Below are 17,142 nucleotides of genomic sequence, written 5' to 3'. Positions count from 1 at the left end.
ATGAACTATGATTTAACACCTTCTGCTGCTAAGGGTGTTACAAAATATTGGTTGCAATGTAGTCATAAAAAGTGTTTAAGTAAAAGAAAGAGAAAGACAGAAAGAAAACAAGAAAGTAGAAAAAAGAGAAAATTATAGCAAATGTCAAAACTCATCATTACCACAAGCACATGGATAGGCAGGGAAAAATCTTTGCCTGTACACCAAACGGAATGCAGCTGATTAACTTACATCATTTCTGTACACAATCAACAGTGTTGAAAGCAGTGCATCTTGCGATAAAGGATAGTTCCAGTCACATGTTTCTCAATTTCTTTATCTCAGGGTCATCGGACCAGGGCCAGATTGCCACAAAGGGCTCAATGACCCATGGGAAGTGAATCATGTTTTCATCCCAGGGCTTAATATATGCATTACATCACTATTAGAAGCAAGCGACTCTGTGGTCGATGGCTCCAATGTGGATTAAGGTCAAAAGTGGCCCTGGAGACCAAATTCCCTAGTGAGCGTTTGCCACACAGCTCCATGTGTCCTTTGCTTCTGAATTCTTCCTTCTCCTAGCAACAACTACTAAATACCAGCTTCCCAGGCTGGTATTATGTCTACATAAGATTTATTTTTCTTTCAGCAAAGAACTGGAGAAATACAAGAACGAACCTGGTAGTACAGGTTAAATTGTGTTACACCCAACTTGCGGTGAGGGTCCAGTTTCTTTTTATTATACCCCAATTTTGCTGTAATGACTATTGCTTGAAATAAATGGGGAATTGACAGGGGCTGAGAGATAACAAGGATGCTTAAGTGATTTTTATAGTAGCAGTATTTGTTGTAACAGGATTTGACCTGTATTCTGGTTATTAGTTTTATTCATCAATTGGAAACTTGGCACTTCCATTGTTCATGCCATTATATGCAAAGCACTGTAGCATGAAAGCCACTTACAAAGCTATGAAAAAACTCTCTAAACACGAGGCTCCTGGAACAATAAAACCTCAGGTGGGGGATGTTTTGTCTTAACTAGATGTTCTGGATAGTCCAAGGTTTATTCCTTTAACCCCTAAAAGGGGAATTTGTTTCATTTTTCTTTACCTTTGTGATAGAAATATTTCTAAAATGTTTGATATGCAAATTCTTGCTTTCTCCTGAGCATAACTTAGTTTCTTTAGGTGTGACGCTCAGGGTCATCACTTTGAGTATAATTACACAGTCCTATGATATGAGGTGTTTAGAAGCTGACATGTGTAAAGAGCTATTTTGGGCACTAAATGCCCCCCTAAAACAGTGCTTTTTGAGCTCTTCAGTCTACTTAAACTTTTTCTGTCTTCTCTATTGCTGTCAACTCCTTCTCCTTCTTGAGTTAAGTTTCCTCCAGAAGTCTGTTTTGTGCCCTTAAATTTAATCTGCTGTAGGCTTGGAAACCAGACAGCAAACATTTAGAACTATGTGTGAAGCAGGAATAAATAGGTTCTGAGTAGGTGCTTTATGGGTAGACAGATGGCCTTTCTCTTATGTGTTTGCTTCATACTATTTATTTCAACTGGTCAGAAGTCTTGTTTACTCACTTCTTAGTTCTCAGTCATTTTTGAATGGGTCCAGCAGAGGTTTCAGATTTTTCCAGTTCTGTCTCAATTACTGTCAAAGCACTTGTGCAGATTTCATGTTTAAGAAATAGGGATAGGTGAAGCTGACTGAGCCGTAGGTAAATGAGTTGTGACTGACTCCCTAAAATGGTATGAAGGTTGTGGGCCATTTTTGTAAGGCAAATGGTATGCTACAGCCATGAGGGTTCAACTCAGTAAATGAACTATAAAACAGACAAGCTCCCTCTGCAGTCCCTTTCCACGAATATGAAGCTGGCCTACTGTCAAGCTGTTGGAGACGCCTTCAACATGTTTAATTAAATTACAGGCTCAGTGCCAGAGTTGGCTGACTTCTGGGATTCTAAGACTATGGCAAAAGAAGCCATGGCTTTGCCTCTCCTGGTGATTTCATTATTTATGGCCTTGGAATAAAGGAGATAAAGCAAGTCTAAAAGCTTCCTCCTTCCAAAAGTGCAGTTTCAGGTCAGAAGAGAATTTCACTGCTCACCTTAACCCTCCTTCCCTCACTGTACACTGTACTTTGCAAACTGTACAAAACAAGGCCTAAAAAAGACAAACTCCTTCGCCCCAAGGCCATACTGTATGTGTTTGCGGAGAGGGGGTGGATGGGTGAAGGTTATTCACCAGCATCAGCTGGAATCTGTGCAGCTAGGAGAGGAGAGCTTTAGAGCCAGGGTGTAAAGTCTGCTAGACCTGGGTTTAAATCCTAGCTTCCCATTTATTAGGGTGTGACCTTGGGCACCATATTTAACTCTGATTCCTGAGCAATACAATAGAGGATGATAATATTAGTGCTGTGAGAATTAAATAACGTAAAAGGCAACTAGGACAGTGCCTGGCCCAGAAAAAGACCTCACTAAACGGTAGCTATTATTATTAACAAAATGAATGATTTAACCTGGAGACTCTAATATTTAACGAGTACAGATACTCAATGCAGCCAGTTATTGACTTTAAGCCGCCTTTCGTTTTGTTTTCTTTTCTGTGACACCTTCTTCTCTTGTTAATACTGGCAGCCTGACCTTCTGCTGGGTGTACTTACCTCTGGTGCCTTGTTAAGGCCAGGAGATATTCTAGACCAGCTGCAATTTCACTTTTATGAGTGTAAAGGAAATGGGGCCACCTGTCAGTTGGACCAAGCAAAGATCAATGAAACAAAATAAAGAGTTGTAGCTTTCAGAGGGAAAGACAATAAAATGAAAAAGGGCTGAGGCAATGGGATGCGGTATTGAGATACTGGCGCCAGGAAGTAGGGAAGAAAACCTCCAAACACATTGTGGTTTGTTAAAACACCGAGACTCCCAAGTACTACAGTGCTTGGCAATCCCATCCCACCAGGCAGAAGTGTGCTTAGCAACTGGGGAGGGAGGAAGTGGGCCTCATGATTGTTACAGGGGACAAGAGTCTCCCGGCCTGGCTTTATCAGCGTGGCTCACCGCACGACCTTGAGTGACTGACTCCCTCTAGACCCCTATCTTGAACAATTTCTCCAAAGTTCACATACAGCCTCTAGCTAACGAAAGGGGTTTGATGGAGACAAATCTGTTAAAAATTTTTTTTACAGCAGGGTTCATAAACTGCAGCTCCTCCAGACACTTGCTGGTGGGTTTTAAGGATGGATTTTAAGAATTGAATTGTAATGCCTTTAGGTAGGAATTGTACCTTCTAATTCATACGGTATCTACTATATTGAGTTTTCACATTTTGCCTCTTGATTTCAATGCATCCTCTGCTCCTGATACTGCAAACTGGACTAGAATTGCTTCATTTAGAACTTAATTCTATCTCTTCATCAGTTATATCAAATGTGTACTTCTAAGGTTCCCCAAAGATGATTTTGCTGGCCTAACTGTAATTTGCTCTATGAAGGTTTTTTTTCTAGCAAATATGGTAAAAATTAAAGTTTGACCACCACCCTGGCTAATCCAAATTGTAAAGCTTTAACGTTATTTGAAAACATCATTCAGGACCAAGCATTCTTTACTTTATAATCTAGTTTGCTCAGAAAATTTAACCTAGGCATGGATCACTTCACTTTGAGGAGAAAACATTTCTTTAAATAACAATGACTTTAAGTCTGTCCTTTTGCCACTCCCAGAGATCTCCTAAGCTATGCTAGAGAAGTCAGGGGCAAATGCGTGTCCCACCTCTCATAACCAAAACACCATCATCTCCAGCAGTTAACAATGCAGATCACCATGAATATTTACACCTAGCAGGGTCCTTTGTGCACAACTCTGAGAGACAAATGGTATTTCCAGTAATAGTTTATTGATTTCCAAATGCACAGGGGCACTGAGTCCAAACATCCTGGGAGAGCAGTAAATCTTTCTTACAAAATAATTTACAGTATGAAAATGATATACTGAAACATTAACTCAAATGTGTAATTCCCGTGAAAGACTGAGTGTTCCCTTGTTTAATGTAAAGTGTGAAAGGGGAAGGTGACTGAGGAGGGAATGTGACTGTGCACAGGAAAACAGGCAGAGGACAATGGGTTCGTTGGTTCTCCCCATCCACGCAGTGTGGCCTGTCACTGTAGAAAGATTGGTCAGGTTTAAGTCCCATTAAGTATAAATCTACTGTCCCCTCAAGGTCATATCAAGCCTAGCATGGGCTCTGCGGCACTTTTTGTACCAGTATACCCACTAGTGTCTTAATTTATTTTTATTTTCCTGCCCTGGCGCGAACAAGCGCGTGTTCTTGTGTGTTCTTGGTTCCAAATGCTACTGTTTTACTAGGCAGTCCCCATGGGCCTTACAGCTCTTGGAACGGGCTGTGGTGGGGCTTCAGAAACACCGTTGGGTAAGGCGATATTAATGAGATCTGAAGTCTCCCCTGCAGGCCTGCAGGCCTTCTTTTCTCTCAGGGCCGGGCTGAGTCCATTCATAATGAGATAGATTTGTTTTTTAAACAGAAAATTCCAGTTGTGCTAGGCACACCGTAAACATGCAACTAATTTTCTTATCGAAAAGCATGTGTTGAACAGCTACTGAGTGTGGCATTTCAGGTATTGGCAAGAGAATATTTTCTAGGTGGAGGAGAGGACTTCCTAAGCCCTGCCACTCCTATCGGTCGTGAATTCTGCAGCCGTGCCCTCAGGCCTGACTAGAGTGGTTAGACTCTCAGGTCACCAAAAATTCTGGGTGTCCAAATTTCCCATATCATTAGACACCTTGGAGTAGGGCTGGAGTGCGATTTCCCTCAGGGCTGTCACCTTGGCTCAGTGCTTTAGGAGCTGACAACCTTTGCCAAGGAGTTGCTCTTCTTGTTAGCATCTTGTAAGCAAGCAACTAAGCCCCATTATCTGGTGACACTTGTAATCAGGGCTGGCAGAAACCTCTGCGGTGGTATGCGAGATAATGAAGCAGCGGCTGCTCTGAATTTCTCTCACTTGTTAAACTGTGTGTGTGTGTGTGCGCGTGTGGTGTGTGTGTGTGTGTGTGTGTGTGTGTGTGTGTACACATCAGGTGTTAGCAGGAAAGTCTAGGTTCACAGGACTTTGAATTACCACATCCTCACAGACTGGCTAGGTTTACTAAAATATGAAGATTTCCTTTTCTGCAGCAGTGTAGCAGCTGACATTTTCAAATAAAGTTAGAGAGCAGAACACTCCTCACTTCTACTATTTCTGAGAAGTTCCATACTCCTGAAGGCCTAAAAACACTGTATTTATGGGGGATAGCACCAAAAAGGAAAGGTGTCCTCCAACTCCTGGGGGCAGGCTCAAGTTAGCAATATGTACTTAATGTATCTGCTAAAGTAGAAGAATAAGGCTAACTTGCTGCCATTTCTGAGCCTCAACTATAGCCATAAAATGTAATTTTGAAAAAGAATCCATAGAGTGGAATGGTCAGACTGCAGGGGGGGAATCTGCAGCCTTTTTCTCTCTGTTTTAGGCATACACAGAGTTAGGAAGAGCCGGGTACAAAACCTAGCTCCAATACTTCCTAGCTGTGTAACTCAAGGCAAGTGACTCTTGCCCTCCAAATCTGTAGTACCATCTGAGAAATGGGTCCTCATAGTTGGTCCTCAATATTTTAAGTCATTTCCCTTTCTAGGCTGTCAGAGCAGAGACTCCAAGCAATTCTTGGAATTGTCCTGGATTTAATGACAATCAAATCAAAGGACAAACCCCCTCTTAGCCTCCAGATACCCAACCTTTGGAAGGGAGCCAGGGATTGCTGTGAGGACCCAATTCATTCTGAAGACTTCATTACCTGCCTCCCTTGATGACTTCTCCCTAGGGATTTCTGCAAACCCTGCAGCCAGTTAGGACACAGTTGTGAGCAACTCTTACTGACCTGGTAGGAGGGAAGTCTCATCATGCTGGGGCTTAAGGCCGAGAAGCATGCTCCAGCTTTAAGGAAGCTGGTGCCACTGCAGGAAGCATCTTAGTTCTTCCACTGATAAATGCTGCCGGCAGGAACTCAGGAGCCTGGGCAGAAGCTGCTGAGCTGTGTTTAATGCTTCCCTGGTTAAAGTTTTATCAGGTGCTGAAAACAGCAGGAGCCCACAAAGCAAATCTGAAATCCTTTCTAAGTAAAAGCAAAACTGCTTTCCTTGAGGATTACAGAGTGTGATAATTTATTGAGACAGGCTGGCATGTGTTTGTATTTCCATTCACATCCATTGCATAAATGCCTGGGTTTCCCAAATACTGATTTAAAGTAATAACGTATGATCTGGTACGGAGGAGCCAGTGATCTGTCCACTGCTAAAATAAGGCTACTACTTGGAGATTAAACAATACTTACTGGGGAAAGACAACACAAGCTTCCAAATCCTAAATTCTTCTTAATATTCTGATTTTTAAACTCTTTTAAGAATGGCCACTGGTCCTCCTTTAGGAGTAGTTTCTTTGGATGTGGTTGGGGGTTGTAATTAGTGGTATGCCCAAATCGCCAGTCTTTGTGGGCAGAAAGGTAAAGCACCGAAAATGTCTTAGTCATTTGCTGGCCACCAGTTGGAGAGAAAAATACTTTTTTTTTTTTAAAACAGCCCAAACTACTCTCAGCCCCAATGTCCCAACAACATATTTAGTGAGCAAGGGTAATCCTAACCCAGAAGCATATACACCTGGTAGCTTCCTGGCCTCAAAGAAACAATCATTTCATAGCATGCACAGGACTGAACAGTGATATAGACAGGATTCCTATAGTAAGTAAGCATTGTTTCTCCCTCAAAACCATCCTGCACACACATATCGGTTGGCCCTAAAGCTCTGTGATAGGTATACAGGCAGGCAGGCAGGCAGGCAGGAAGAGGAACTCCCCTCAGTGCAGCTCCTTTGTTTCTGCCTCAGAGGCACTAGAAGTCGAGGTCCTGAGTCAACAGAAACCCTAAGGCTGCTTGGATGTAGTTCCAATTGTACTTCTCAGAAGCGAACACCAAAATACCACTAAAGGCAGAGGAGAGGGAACACCACCCCACTCGCTAATAAAAATTCTCTGTGAAGTCTCCTATTTTATCTTTACTGTTGATGTATACAAACATTCTATTTCATAATATAATTGTTTGTTTTATCTAAAAATAATGTCATTCCCTGACTCCAAACCATTTGTTAAGTAAAACTCCTGTTTCAGAAGACGCATGTTTTTTAGTTTGCACTTTTGTATTCCCTAGTACATCATTGCTTATTTAGGAGTAAAAAACTTGGTCGTAAGGAAATGTGCTTTGGGAGTGGGGAAAGACCAGAGTCCAACCACGGTGAGTCTCTGCTCACGTTACTGAAGAGGAGAGAGCCGGCGTGTGGGAGATGACCTGGAGGTGGGGAGAGCCAGGGGAAGAGGGGTCCCCGCTGGAGTAAAAGGAAGGTATATCTGCCAGGAGATGGAGCTCGATTCAACACACCACAGAGGGCCAAGAATTCTCCCCACACTGCATTTAAGCCAAATTAGGCTAAGCTGGGGGAGGGGGAGCAAAACCTACCCTGAAAATTCCCATTTGTAATACACATTCCAGACTTTCATGCTGTGACAAGACCCATAAAACCTCAGAGTCCACTCAAATAATTCAGGTTCCATCAGATCCTTTAGTGACTATTTTGGAAACTTAGGCAGTTTGAGTTCAGAAATACTGATTTCGATTTCAACTTTTAATCAGATCTCTTTGGTCCTTTTTTTTGGGGGAAAAAAAAAAAGTCATTTCTTTTCTATCTCTTCAATCTTTTTTTTTTTTTTTCATTTCCACAGCACTGAATTATGAATCTGAAATCCTGGATAACCTCATGTACTAAAAATATCTCTATATATTTCTAACTTTTAACTCTTTATCTGTTTTCAAGCCGTCCATATTATTTCATGAAACCACATTTTCACAGATGTATTAAATGGACTTTTAGAGACGAACTATGTGGGTTGATTCGGCCCTACTTTTCCCTCATTTATTCCATGCTTCAATATGAATAAAGTGTGGTTTTATTAGCAGGTAGGGAAACAAATTCTGACTGCCCTTCAAGATTACTCCAGATCCTTCTTATGAAGTGATACTGTTCGGGTATACACTATGACAGGGGCTGGCTTTCCTGAGCAAGTTCAAAGCAGCCATCGAGGGATTTACCTGAAGGACCCTTTAATTGCCCCTGGTTGATCAAAGGGGCATTTTCCTTGACCTATCACGACAAGAGAATGAGAAGCACAGTCAGTAAGAGTAAAACTGGTCACTCCTAGGAGAGCTATGTGCCTGCTGTGGATCTGGGGAGGCATCTGGTGGAAGCACGTGTGTTGCTGGGCAGCTTTCACAGGAATCAGAAGCCATTACATATACGCCGTCACATACACACAAGGGGAAGGGATGATTTTCCACTGGGGATGGCAGGCCTTCATGTGTCTTCTTCTTCACTGGCACCACTACAAAGGAAAGGAGAACCAAGTGAGTTAAGACTTCACAAGAAGGGAGGCAGCCTAGTCTACTGACAGAAGGCACAGGCTCTGCTCTTAGACTCCCCTGGATTCCAGCCCTAACCCTACCACTGCTGGGCACTGTGGCCAGGGGCAAGTTACTTAGCCTCTCTATGTTCTGATTTCTTTATCTGACTGCAGAGATAATGATGATAATAAAACCTACTTTCTTAGGTTACTGGAGGAATAAATAATACATATAAAATGCCTGTGCCTGGTACACAGTAAGTGAATAGCTATTTAAAGGAGCAGGTGAGGGTCATAATATTTTTTTCACTTGACAAAATAAATTGCTGGTAAAAATCAGGAGTTTGACGTCCCCTAAGCCTTAAAGCCACCCATTGTTAGAAGAGAAAGGCAAAGAGAAGCCATCACTCTGCACACCAAACGGCACTTCTCACCTGGAATAAAGCCAAGGTTTTAATTCATGCCACAGGGACAGTCACCGGGTTTAGATGTCACCTCCTCAGAGAAGGTATTCTATCTAAGTCAGGCTCCCTGGTTACTCTCCACCTCCATCTTATTTCTTTCATAGCCCTTATCATGTCCTATAAATCATCTGTTTGCTATTTACTCTCCCCTCTACCCCCACCAGAGCATAAAAGAATAGCAATATTGTCTATTTTATCGACTACTGTTTATCTACCACTAGGACTGTGCCAGGCATATAGAAGTGTTCAATAAATAGTTGTTGTAAAAAGACAGTGAGAAATAAAAACAGGAAGGGAGAGAAGGAAGGAGCTGAAAGAATGGTCAGTCATGACTGACTTGACCAGGGCATCCTAGACGTCAGTAGTATTTCAGTGGCCAAAAAATGAGTTGTGAGTCTCAGAAGCATGGCTAGAACGTCAGCTGCTCAGGGTTAGAGCCTCCCTGGCTTGGTCCTGGGAGAGAACATTGTTGATACAAGCACTAGGGCAAGAAAAAGTCAGGGCCAGAAAAAGACTTACAAGGACACTTAGAAGGACAAAAGCAGCAAATGTGCCTAGTTTCTCCTCCTCCTCCACCACTTCTAGAGGCCACTGTCCTTAAAATAATAACAAGAGCCAGCTTGATCAAGTGTGCCAGGGGCACTGAGCTAAGCGTTCCTCACCCATTCTTTCTATTAGTCCTCACAATAATCCTAGGATGTAGGGACTATTATTATTATTACTACTATCCCCATTTGGCAAATGAAGAAAGTGGAGCTCTGAGAGGTGTAAAATCCTCGGTCACACAGTAAGGCCTGCGTCCTTAAAACTTAAGGATTAGTTTCGGCTGGATAAAGTCTGAAGCAGGCAAGTTAGGGAGCTTGGAAGGGAGGTAAATCCCCCTTCCTCTGGTAGAGGCAGGAGTTAGGGAAGAGGACAGGCCTGGGGTGTACATCAGCGCCCTGCTATGACCTAGAAATGTTTTTTATCTCACAAGGGATTATCTACATCTATATAAAAATCTGTGCTTTTTTGCATCCCTCTGGGAAGGCCTTTAAGGGAAAATATCCTAGACAACGGACCTGTAGTACTTCTGCTCAGGGCGAAACATTTCGAGGCATGGAGCGTGAAATTAAGGCACGTGCACTCAGCAGCCAAAAGAACCAAGTCAGCAAGCCTCGCTATCCAAACTCTGCCCTATTTCCATTCCCTTTTCCTGCCTGCTGTCCGATCACGGGATGAAGGGTGCATGCTAGGAAGGGCTGGACAGTGGACCGTCATTAAGGAGCAGTGCTTGGTGGCATCTGTCCCAAAGGGAACAAAAAGGGTCTTTCACGAAAGCGTCTCACTAGAATCAAGACCCCGTTGGAACCAGTGCCATTGTCTCCCCTTTGGTATTATAGCCAAAGCGAGCTCAACGTGCTTTTGTCAATTTTCCTTCAAACATGAGAGGTCTAGCACAAGCATGTGCCCCTTCCTTAAACTGCGGTTCATTATTTAGCATTCTTAACTTGAGGTGCATAGTTTAAAGGGTTCATGAACCTACTGGAGTTGTACACAAAATTTTGTCTGTGTGTTCCTTGTCTGAGAGAGGCCATAATTTTCATCATATTCACGAAGAGGTCAACAACTCCACAAAATTGAGTATAATGAAATTATAAATAAACTAACTTCTTTTCGAGTTGCCAGGTCCCTTATTATAAGATGTGCAGAGTTGACTTGGGGAAAAGATCAGAAACCCTGACTGATAAAATCTTTTCTTATTATCCTAAAAGAGATCTGTTCTTGGGCCTGAATGACACAGCTCATCTCACAGTTTAAAAGCCTAAGACCTTGGAATTCTGGCATATCACTGGTTAATTTGACTATCTACTCTGTATTAGGCATAACACTAGGCACAACAATGAACAAGATGAAATCACAGTAGTTGCCCTCATGGACTTCAGAGCCTAGTAGCTGACAGAGGGAGGGGGGAGGGGGAGGGAGAGAGGGAGGGGGAGAGAGAAAGAGAGATAGAAAGGGGAAGGGAGGGAGAGGGACATATTTTTGTCCAGAATAGCATCTTCAAATAAATCATACTCATTTTCATAATTAATGAAATTAATTAATTTTTTGCCACAATAAAGAAGAAAAAATCGTAACTGAATCTATAGCATACAGCTTTGTTCACCTTGTGTGTGTTCTCTCCTGGAGGGTCACACAGTATCATTAGTGTGAGATATCATCTGAATGTCCCTTCTTCACTCTGTATATAAGCTGATCTGTGTTCACAGGATTTTATCTTAAATAGTCTATAGGAGTCTACTTTCTCCAAGGGAAGTAACACAGCCTTCCACCTCAGCCACTTATCATCCTCCTCTGAAACATCTATCACTCACACTTACATTTATAATTGGAGTGATACTCAGAGGATATTGAAATTTTGAGTGTCTGTTCTGTTACTGTTGTTTTGAGAATAAACTAAGGGTGTTAGATAGATAGATAGCCCATTCTGTAGTAGGTATTTACCATGAGAGAAGCAGCATTATATAATGGCTTTGAAGTCACCAAACTAAACTAGGTTCAAATCCCCGCTCTGGCACTAATGAGCTGTGCAACTTTGGATGAGCTGCTCAACCCCTCTGAGTCTCAGTTTCCTTGTGGTAATACTTACTGTATATCTTACAGGGTTACTGCGAGAGTTTTATGTATTTTATGCAATATAAGTACTTTAAAATGTTGGCTCCCTTCTTCAACCTGCTTTTCTTCTTATCCAGAATCAACACCTGCCTAACTTTCCTTCACCGTTGTTCTTCTGGCATCTGAAATGTTACATTCCAGAGCAAGTGCGCTCCTATCCCCAGATGTCCTTACATTTCTGGAATGCCCTTCTCTGCTTCCTTCGAGAGTTTTTAAAATGACAACTCCAGACCTACAGATACTGAATAGAAAGAAAGTCTGAGTTCCATGGTTCTGACCCTTCTACTTGACAGGTCTCTAGAAAAGTCAGTCCCTGCCAAACACCGGTGAGGACATACTGAGCAAAGCCCAGTTAACTGGCCTCAGTCACAGACTGACCCAGTTTGAGAGTGCTAATGTGTCTAAAAGCAGCGGTTTTAAAACTGAGGTACACATACCTTTGTGGTACCTAATGATTTTCCAGGAGGTATTTGGTCATTGGTAGTTCAAAGGAAATTAATGTCCAGATCCTTACCTTCCATACATACTCATTGTTAAAACTGACCTCTCTAAGGGCTTCCCTGGTGGCGCAGTGGTTGAGCGTCCGCCTGCTGATGCAGGGGACGCGGGTTCGTGCCCCGGTCTGGGAAGATCCCACATGCCGCAGAGTGGCTGGGCCCGTGAGCCATGGCCGCTGAGCCTGCACGTCCGGAGCCTGCGCTCCGCAACGGGAGAGGTCACAACAGTGAGAGGCCTGCGTACCGCAAAAAAAAACCCCAAAAAACTGACCTCTCCCGGAACGTGCTTGTGATCTACAAGTTCTCTCTTCAGCCACTCTCACTTTTTACAGTCACCTTACTCCTACTTCAGAAAAGAAATGCATACCCCTCATCCTCCCGAATCTCACCATGGGACAATTTTAGAATGCCTTGCTTCTAAGAGGAGTCCTATGAGAACAGGGTAAGAAATAGTGAAGGATATAATCCCTTATTCCACCCAGGTAATAAACTCCTGGCAAAGCTGTGTGCCCTTATCTGTCCACCCACAGATCTAAGAATTCATATTCAGAAATGAGATGGTTGTCATGAAGTGTGTACTAATATGTTTATTTTAATTGACAAAATGAAATCAGACTTGGATCTGACAGAAAGCAAGACTGATTTGGCTGGATGGTTTGACCATGAAAACCATCCTTGCCAATGAGATTACACAGTGAATCTCGCCCGGAAATTTAATATGCTAAATCTGTAGTGCCGAAGTTTTGACAAAAATGTATATAAAGCTCGTACTACGCAGTACGTCAGAATTAACATCCTTCTCAACTATCTAAACTTGACATATAATTTCAGGAGTTAACTTAAAACGGGCAAGGAGGCACATAATGTTTTCTAAATTATTTTTGGGGGTATAAGAACAAAAGTGTAGCTAAAGGAACTGAGAGTTCCTAAATCATGACCGGGAGAGTGATGTGACACTTAACACCCCCTAGGGGTAGCGGTCCGGGTGACAGAATGGGACGAAGGAGCCCAGCCAGCAGAATGCTGTGTCCCCTCTGCCAGTTGGGCACGCTGCCTCATGAGCAACCCTTTCTGTCTTGTTGTGCCTGTGAAATTGAACTGTTAGAGGCACGCCCCAAGCCCCACTCCTATTCAGCCCCTAAGCACATGCTCATAAAGTGATTAAGATCAAGGAGTGTTTTCACTGCCTGACAAGCTTTAAGACAGTCCATACAGATAGGCAGCTCCGTTTTTCAGCTTCCGTCCCCAGAGATGGACGCTTATAAGAGGAAGTTAATAAATGAGGTGGGTAGGCACTCTGATCTCGCAAGTTAGTCTCTTTTCCTGAGAATACAATACAACTTAATTTGATTTGGCATCACTTACATCGCTGAGTCCTTGGCTATTTATTCATTATTGATGTAAAAAGGATTATTCACTTAAGAAGATGGAGAAATGAAGAGGTATCAACAAGGAAGGAAGGCTAGATTCAGTTGAGATGCAAAAAGACAGATGTAGTATTCTCCAGAAAGGGCGCCACATAGGTGTCTTATGAGGAAATAATGGGAAGTCTCCATTCACCCTCTGAGGCTGCAGATGCTCACTTCCAGCGAGAATGTGATCGGCCTAGCTGGGGGACGGGCCAAACGCCCGACCCGGAAACACTCCTCCACCAGACAGAGCAGAGCTGCTACTTTTGTCTCCTATGTCACCTGTCCCAGTAGCCTGGGCTGAAAGTGAGGGGTTACTGTGCTATGAGGAATCAGAACTTACATATTTAGCTGCTGCCTGTGGAACTAATATAAATTAGTTTTAAGAGATGTAAGTGTACATTTAAAAGAGATACAAGTACAAAATAAAGTAAAATGTCCTCCCCGTTTATCCTGGGTTAACTGAGAAAAACATCAGAGGACTTCACAGCTCTAGTCCTGGCTTTGCTGTGTGACTCCGGGACCCAGTTTCCCCAGCAGGGAAATTAGGACACCTCGCCTTATAAGTGAAATTTACAAAAATTCAAACCAGACAAAAGCGAAGCTCCTTTCTGACTTACACATTTGCTGAGCTAATTAGTTAGAGCTCATTTAGACTGTTTTTTTCTCTTGCTTCCTATGCACTGCCCTCTTTCCCCATTCCTCTCCAACTCAATCTGAAGGCTGACCTCAACATTCCAAGTTCTTTCACCTCTTTTTCTGGCTGGGCCTAAATGCCAGGTTGATGAATTGTACTATTTGATCAATACCTAGTACACACCCTAGTACAGTGAGCTCTATGGGCAAATGATTTCCTGTGATTTCCCAATTCGTGGTTCTTAAAGTCTAAAGTGGTACCAACCCTTGTTGTGCCTTCCTTCTCAAATCACAGGAAACAGGGAGAAGGGCTCTTCTCTCTCTAGATCACGTTATACTTGATCTCATGAATCTTCTCTCCTTCAGTAATGACCACTGTTCACAGACGGCCGACCTAATGTTCCAGGCACTGTGCTAAGCAATTTATATACACAATCTCACTAAGCCCTAACAGTAGCTTTAGGATAAGTATTATCATCTCCATCCTACAGATCAGAGTAGTGAGGCCAAGAGAAGCTACGTGACTTCTTTGAGGTATACAGCTTGTAAATGGTAGATCCAGCTTATGCAGACTCCAGAACCCTCAGATATGAAAATGCACTCGTGTAAGAAGACAGACATAAACCTGATCTTCTGACCCCTGGTTACCCAGACAATAAGTGACAGCCACCGAAGATTAAGATCTCTGAGGTTCAATTTTTTACCTGAAAAATGGGATGATAATATCTATTTCCAAGGGTTGTTGTAATGAGTTGGAAAGTACTTGCAAGTTCTTCTTTAAGATGAAAAAATGCCAGAAAAGGGTAGGATGACTACAGAAGGAGAAGGAAGTAGACACTGGGTTTGTCTTTCAGCCCTCACAGCTGCCTCTGCCCCTATAGACCGACACAGGCACCTGTGAGACAGGTCTGGGGTTCCAGGGCGGCCGCAGGTCCACACATTGACCACAGTGCTAAGTTTTGATCTCCATGTACCTTGCAACCTGTTTACCGTTTTTATAGGTGGCTGCCCCTCTTGCACTCCACTTGGGGTGGTGGCCCGTTTCTATGGAGGATGGAAAGGCACCAGCAGGCCTGTTCAGGCAGGGCCCTTTGATAGGGAGACACTTGAACAGAAGTAACAGGCAGGCTTCTTAGCCTGCCAGTGTCCCATGTGCTCTCAGAACTCCCTTCCTTAGGATTGAGTCTTCTGTTACTGCTGCTGCTGGATTTATAATGGAATCAGTTCCAGTCTTTTTTCTTTTAATTCAAAAAAGCAACTTTTTGTTTTTCGCTGATCTGTATTTTCTGTAGCAAACACGTATTGCTTCTATAAAAAGTAAAAAAAACCCATAGTGTTATCCACTGGTGATAATCAACATTAACACATTGAAATATATTCATCTATACCCCTCCTATGCATATGTAAAAATATATACTTCACAGCCTCTTTCATAATCTATTTTTTCATTCAACTATCAATCACGAATACCTTTATCAAGAAATGTATTTCTATAAGATTATGGTTCATGATTAAGTTGTATGGATTTATCATACCTAATTATTGGACACAAATCACTTCTACCTTTTCACTATAACCTACACCTCTGTGACACATATTTACGCTGGTGAATCTCTAGGTTCACCCTTAATTATTTCCAAAGAAAAAAATTCCCAGGTGGGAAAACTCCTGGGTCAAAGTAAAAATTACAAAGATAGTACAGAGGGTTCCAATATCTAGTTTCCTCTATTATTAACATCTTACATTAGTGCATTTGTTAGAATGAATCAACAAATTTGGTATACTAGTATTAATGCTAGTATTAACTAGATTTTATTCAGATTCCCTTAATTTTTCCCTAATGTCCTTTTTCTGTTCCAGGTTTCACCTGAGATACCACATTATATTTAGTCATCAGGTCTCCTTAGTCTCCTCTTGGCTTTGACTGTTTCTTAGACTTTCTTGTTTTTGATGACCTTGACAGTTTTGAGGAGTATTGGTCAGGTATTTTTGTAGAATGTCCCTCATTTGGGATTTGTCTGATGCTTTTCTCATGATTAGGCCATGGTTACGGGCCTCGAGAAGGAAAAATCACAGAGGTAGAGCACTATTCTCATCACATCGTACCAAGGGCACATACTATTGATGACTTAGTGCTGTTGATGTTGACCTTGATTACCTGGCTCAGGTAATATTTGTTAAGGTTTTTCCACTGCAAAGTTACTTTTTTCCCCCTTCACATACTGTACTCTCTGGAAGGAAGTCACACCTAAGGAGTGAGGAGTTATGCTCCCCCTGGTTGAAGGTAGAGTATCTACAAAAATTATTTGAAATTCTTCTGAACATGAGATTTGTCCTTTATCCATTTATTTATTTACTGATCATTTGTTTGTGTCAGTATGGACTCATGGATACTTACTTTTACACTCTGGGTTATAATCCAGTACTACTTGGTTTATTGTGTTGCTCTAACTGTTCAGCTTTGGCCTCTGGAAGCTCTTTTAGTCCACTCCTGTGGCCCCTGACAGGCCCTCACCAATGTAAGGGTTGTTCTGAGGTTTGGGGGGAGCACTTCTTTACCTTCTGACACTAGAAAATGCTCCAGGCTCATCTTGTATATTTTCTGCTGCAGTCCTAGAATCAGATATTTCTCCAAGCAAAGGCTATGTATTGAATATTTTTTAAAGGATTTGATATAACCCTGTTAAATTGCCCTCCAGAAATCAACTTGCACTGATTTACAATCATTACTCATTCAGGTATGAGAATGCCCATTTACCCACATCCTCGCCAATGTCTGGCAGTTTCAAAGTGTGTGTGTGTGTGTGTGTGTGTGTGTGTGTTTCTCCTCTCTGAAATAACTTCTGTGTTATTATTTGGTTTCCTGTTGAACTTCAAGAAGAAAATGCCATGGGGGCTGCAAGCTTTCCCTTTTCTCTGCCTTTCTGTTGGTCTTCCCCAACCTCCCTTCCCTTCCCCACTACTGCTGGGTTTCACAGAACTGACGACCTCCTGTTGTGAGGGCTTAA

The 17,142-nt window shown here is 42.4% G+C and overlaps 1 protein-coding gene across 2 annotated transcripts in view; it reads right to left on the bottom strand.

Moving 5' to 3' along the window:
- Positions 1–2,276: 2,276 nt before the first annotated feature.
- The window catches only part of TRIM44 (tripartite motif containing 44), a 114,226-nt gene continuing 99,360 nt past the window's right edge, over positions 2,277–17,142 (bottom strand). The window contains exons 5-6 of one of the 2 annotated variants that reach the window (XR_014326383.1): positions 8,163–8,452; positions 2,277–2,724 (exon numbers count right to left, since the gene is read on the bottom strand). Coding sequence is in view for 1 of the 2 variants with exons in the window: in XM_082844801.1 (XP_082700927.1) it covers positions 8,425–8,452 (28 nt within the window). In the remaining variant the exon portion in view is untranslated. Of the gene's footprint in view, positions 2,725–5,093; positions 8,453–17,142 lie in introns of those variants that run through there. The other variant, XM_082844801.1, reaches the window with a different exon arrangement.

Source organism: Leucopleurus acutus, assembly GCF_964270905.1.
Source record: "Leucopleurus acutus genome assembly, chromosome: 8".
NCBI lineage: Eukaryota > Metazoa > Chordata > Mammalia > Artiodactyla > Delphinidae > Leucopleurus > Leucopleurus acutus.
Note: the sequence above shows the minus strand (reverse complement) of the source record. Positions and strands in the feature narration are given on the sequence as shown.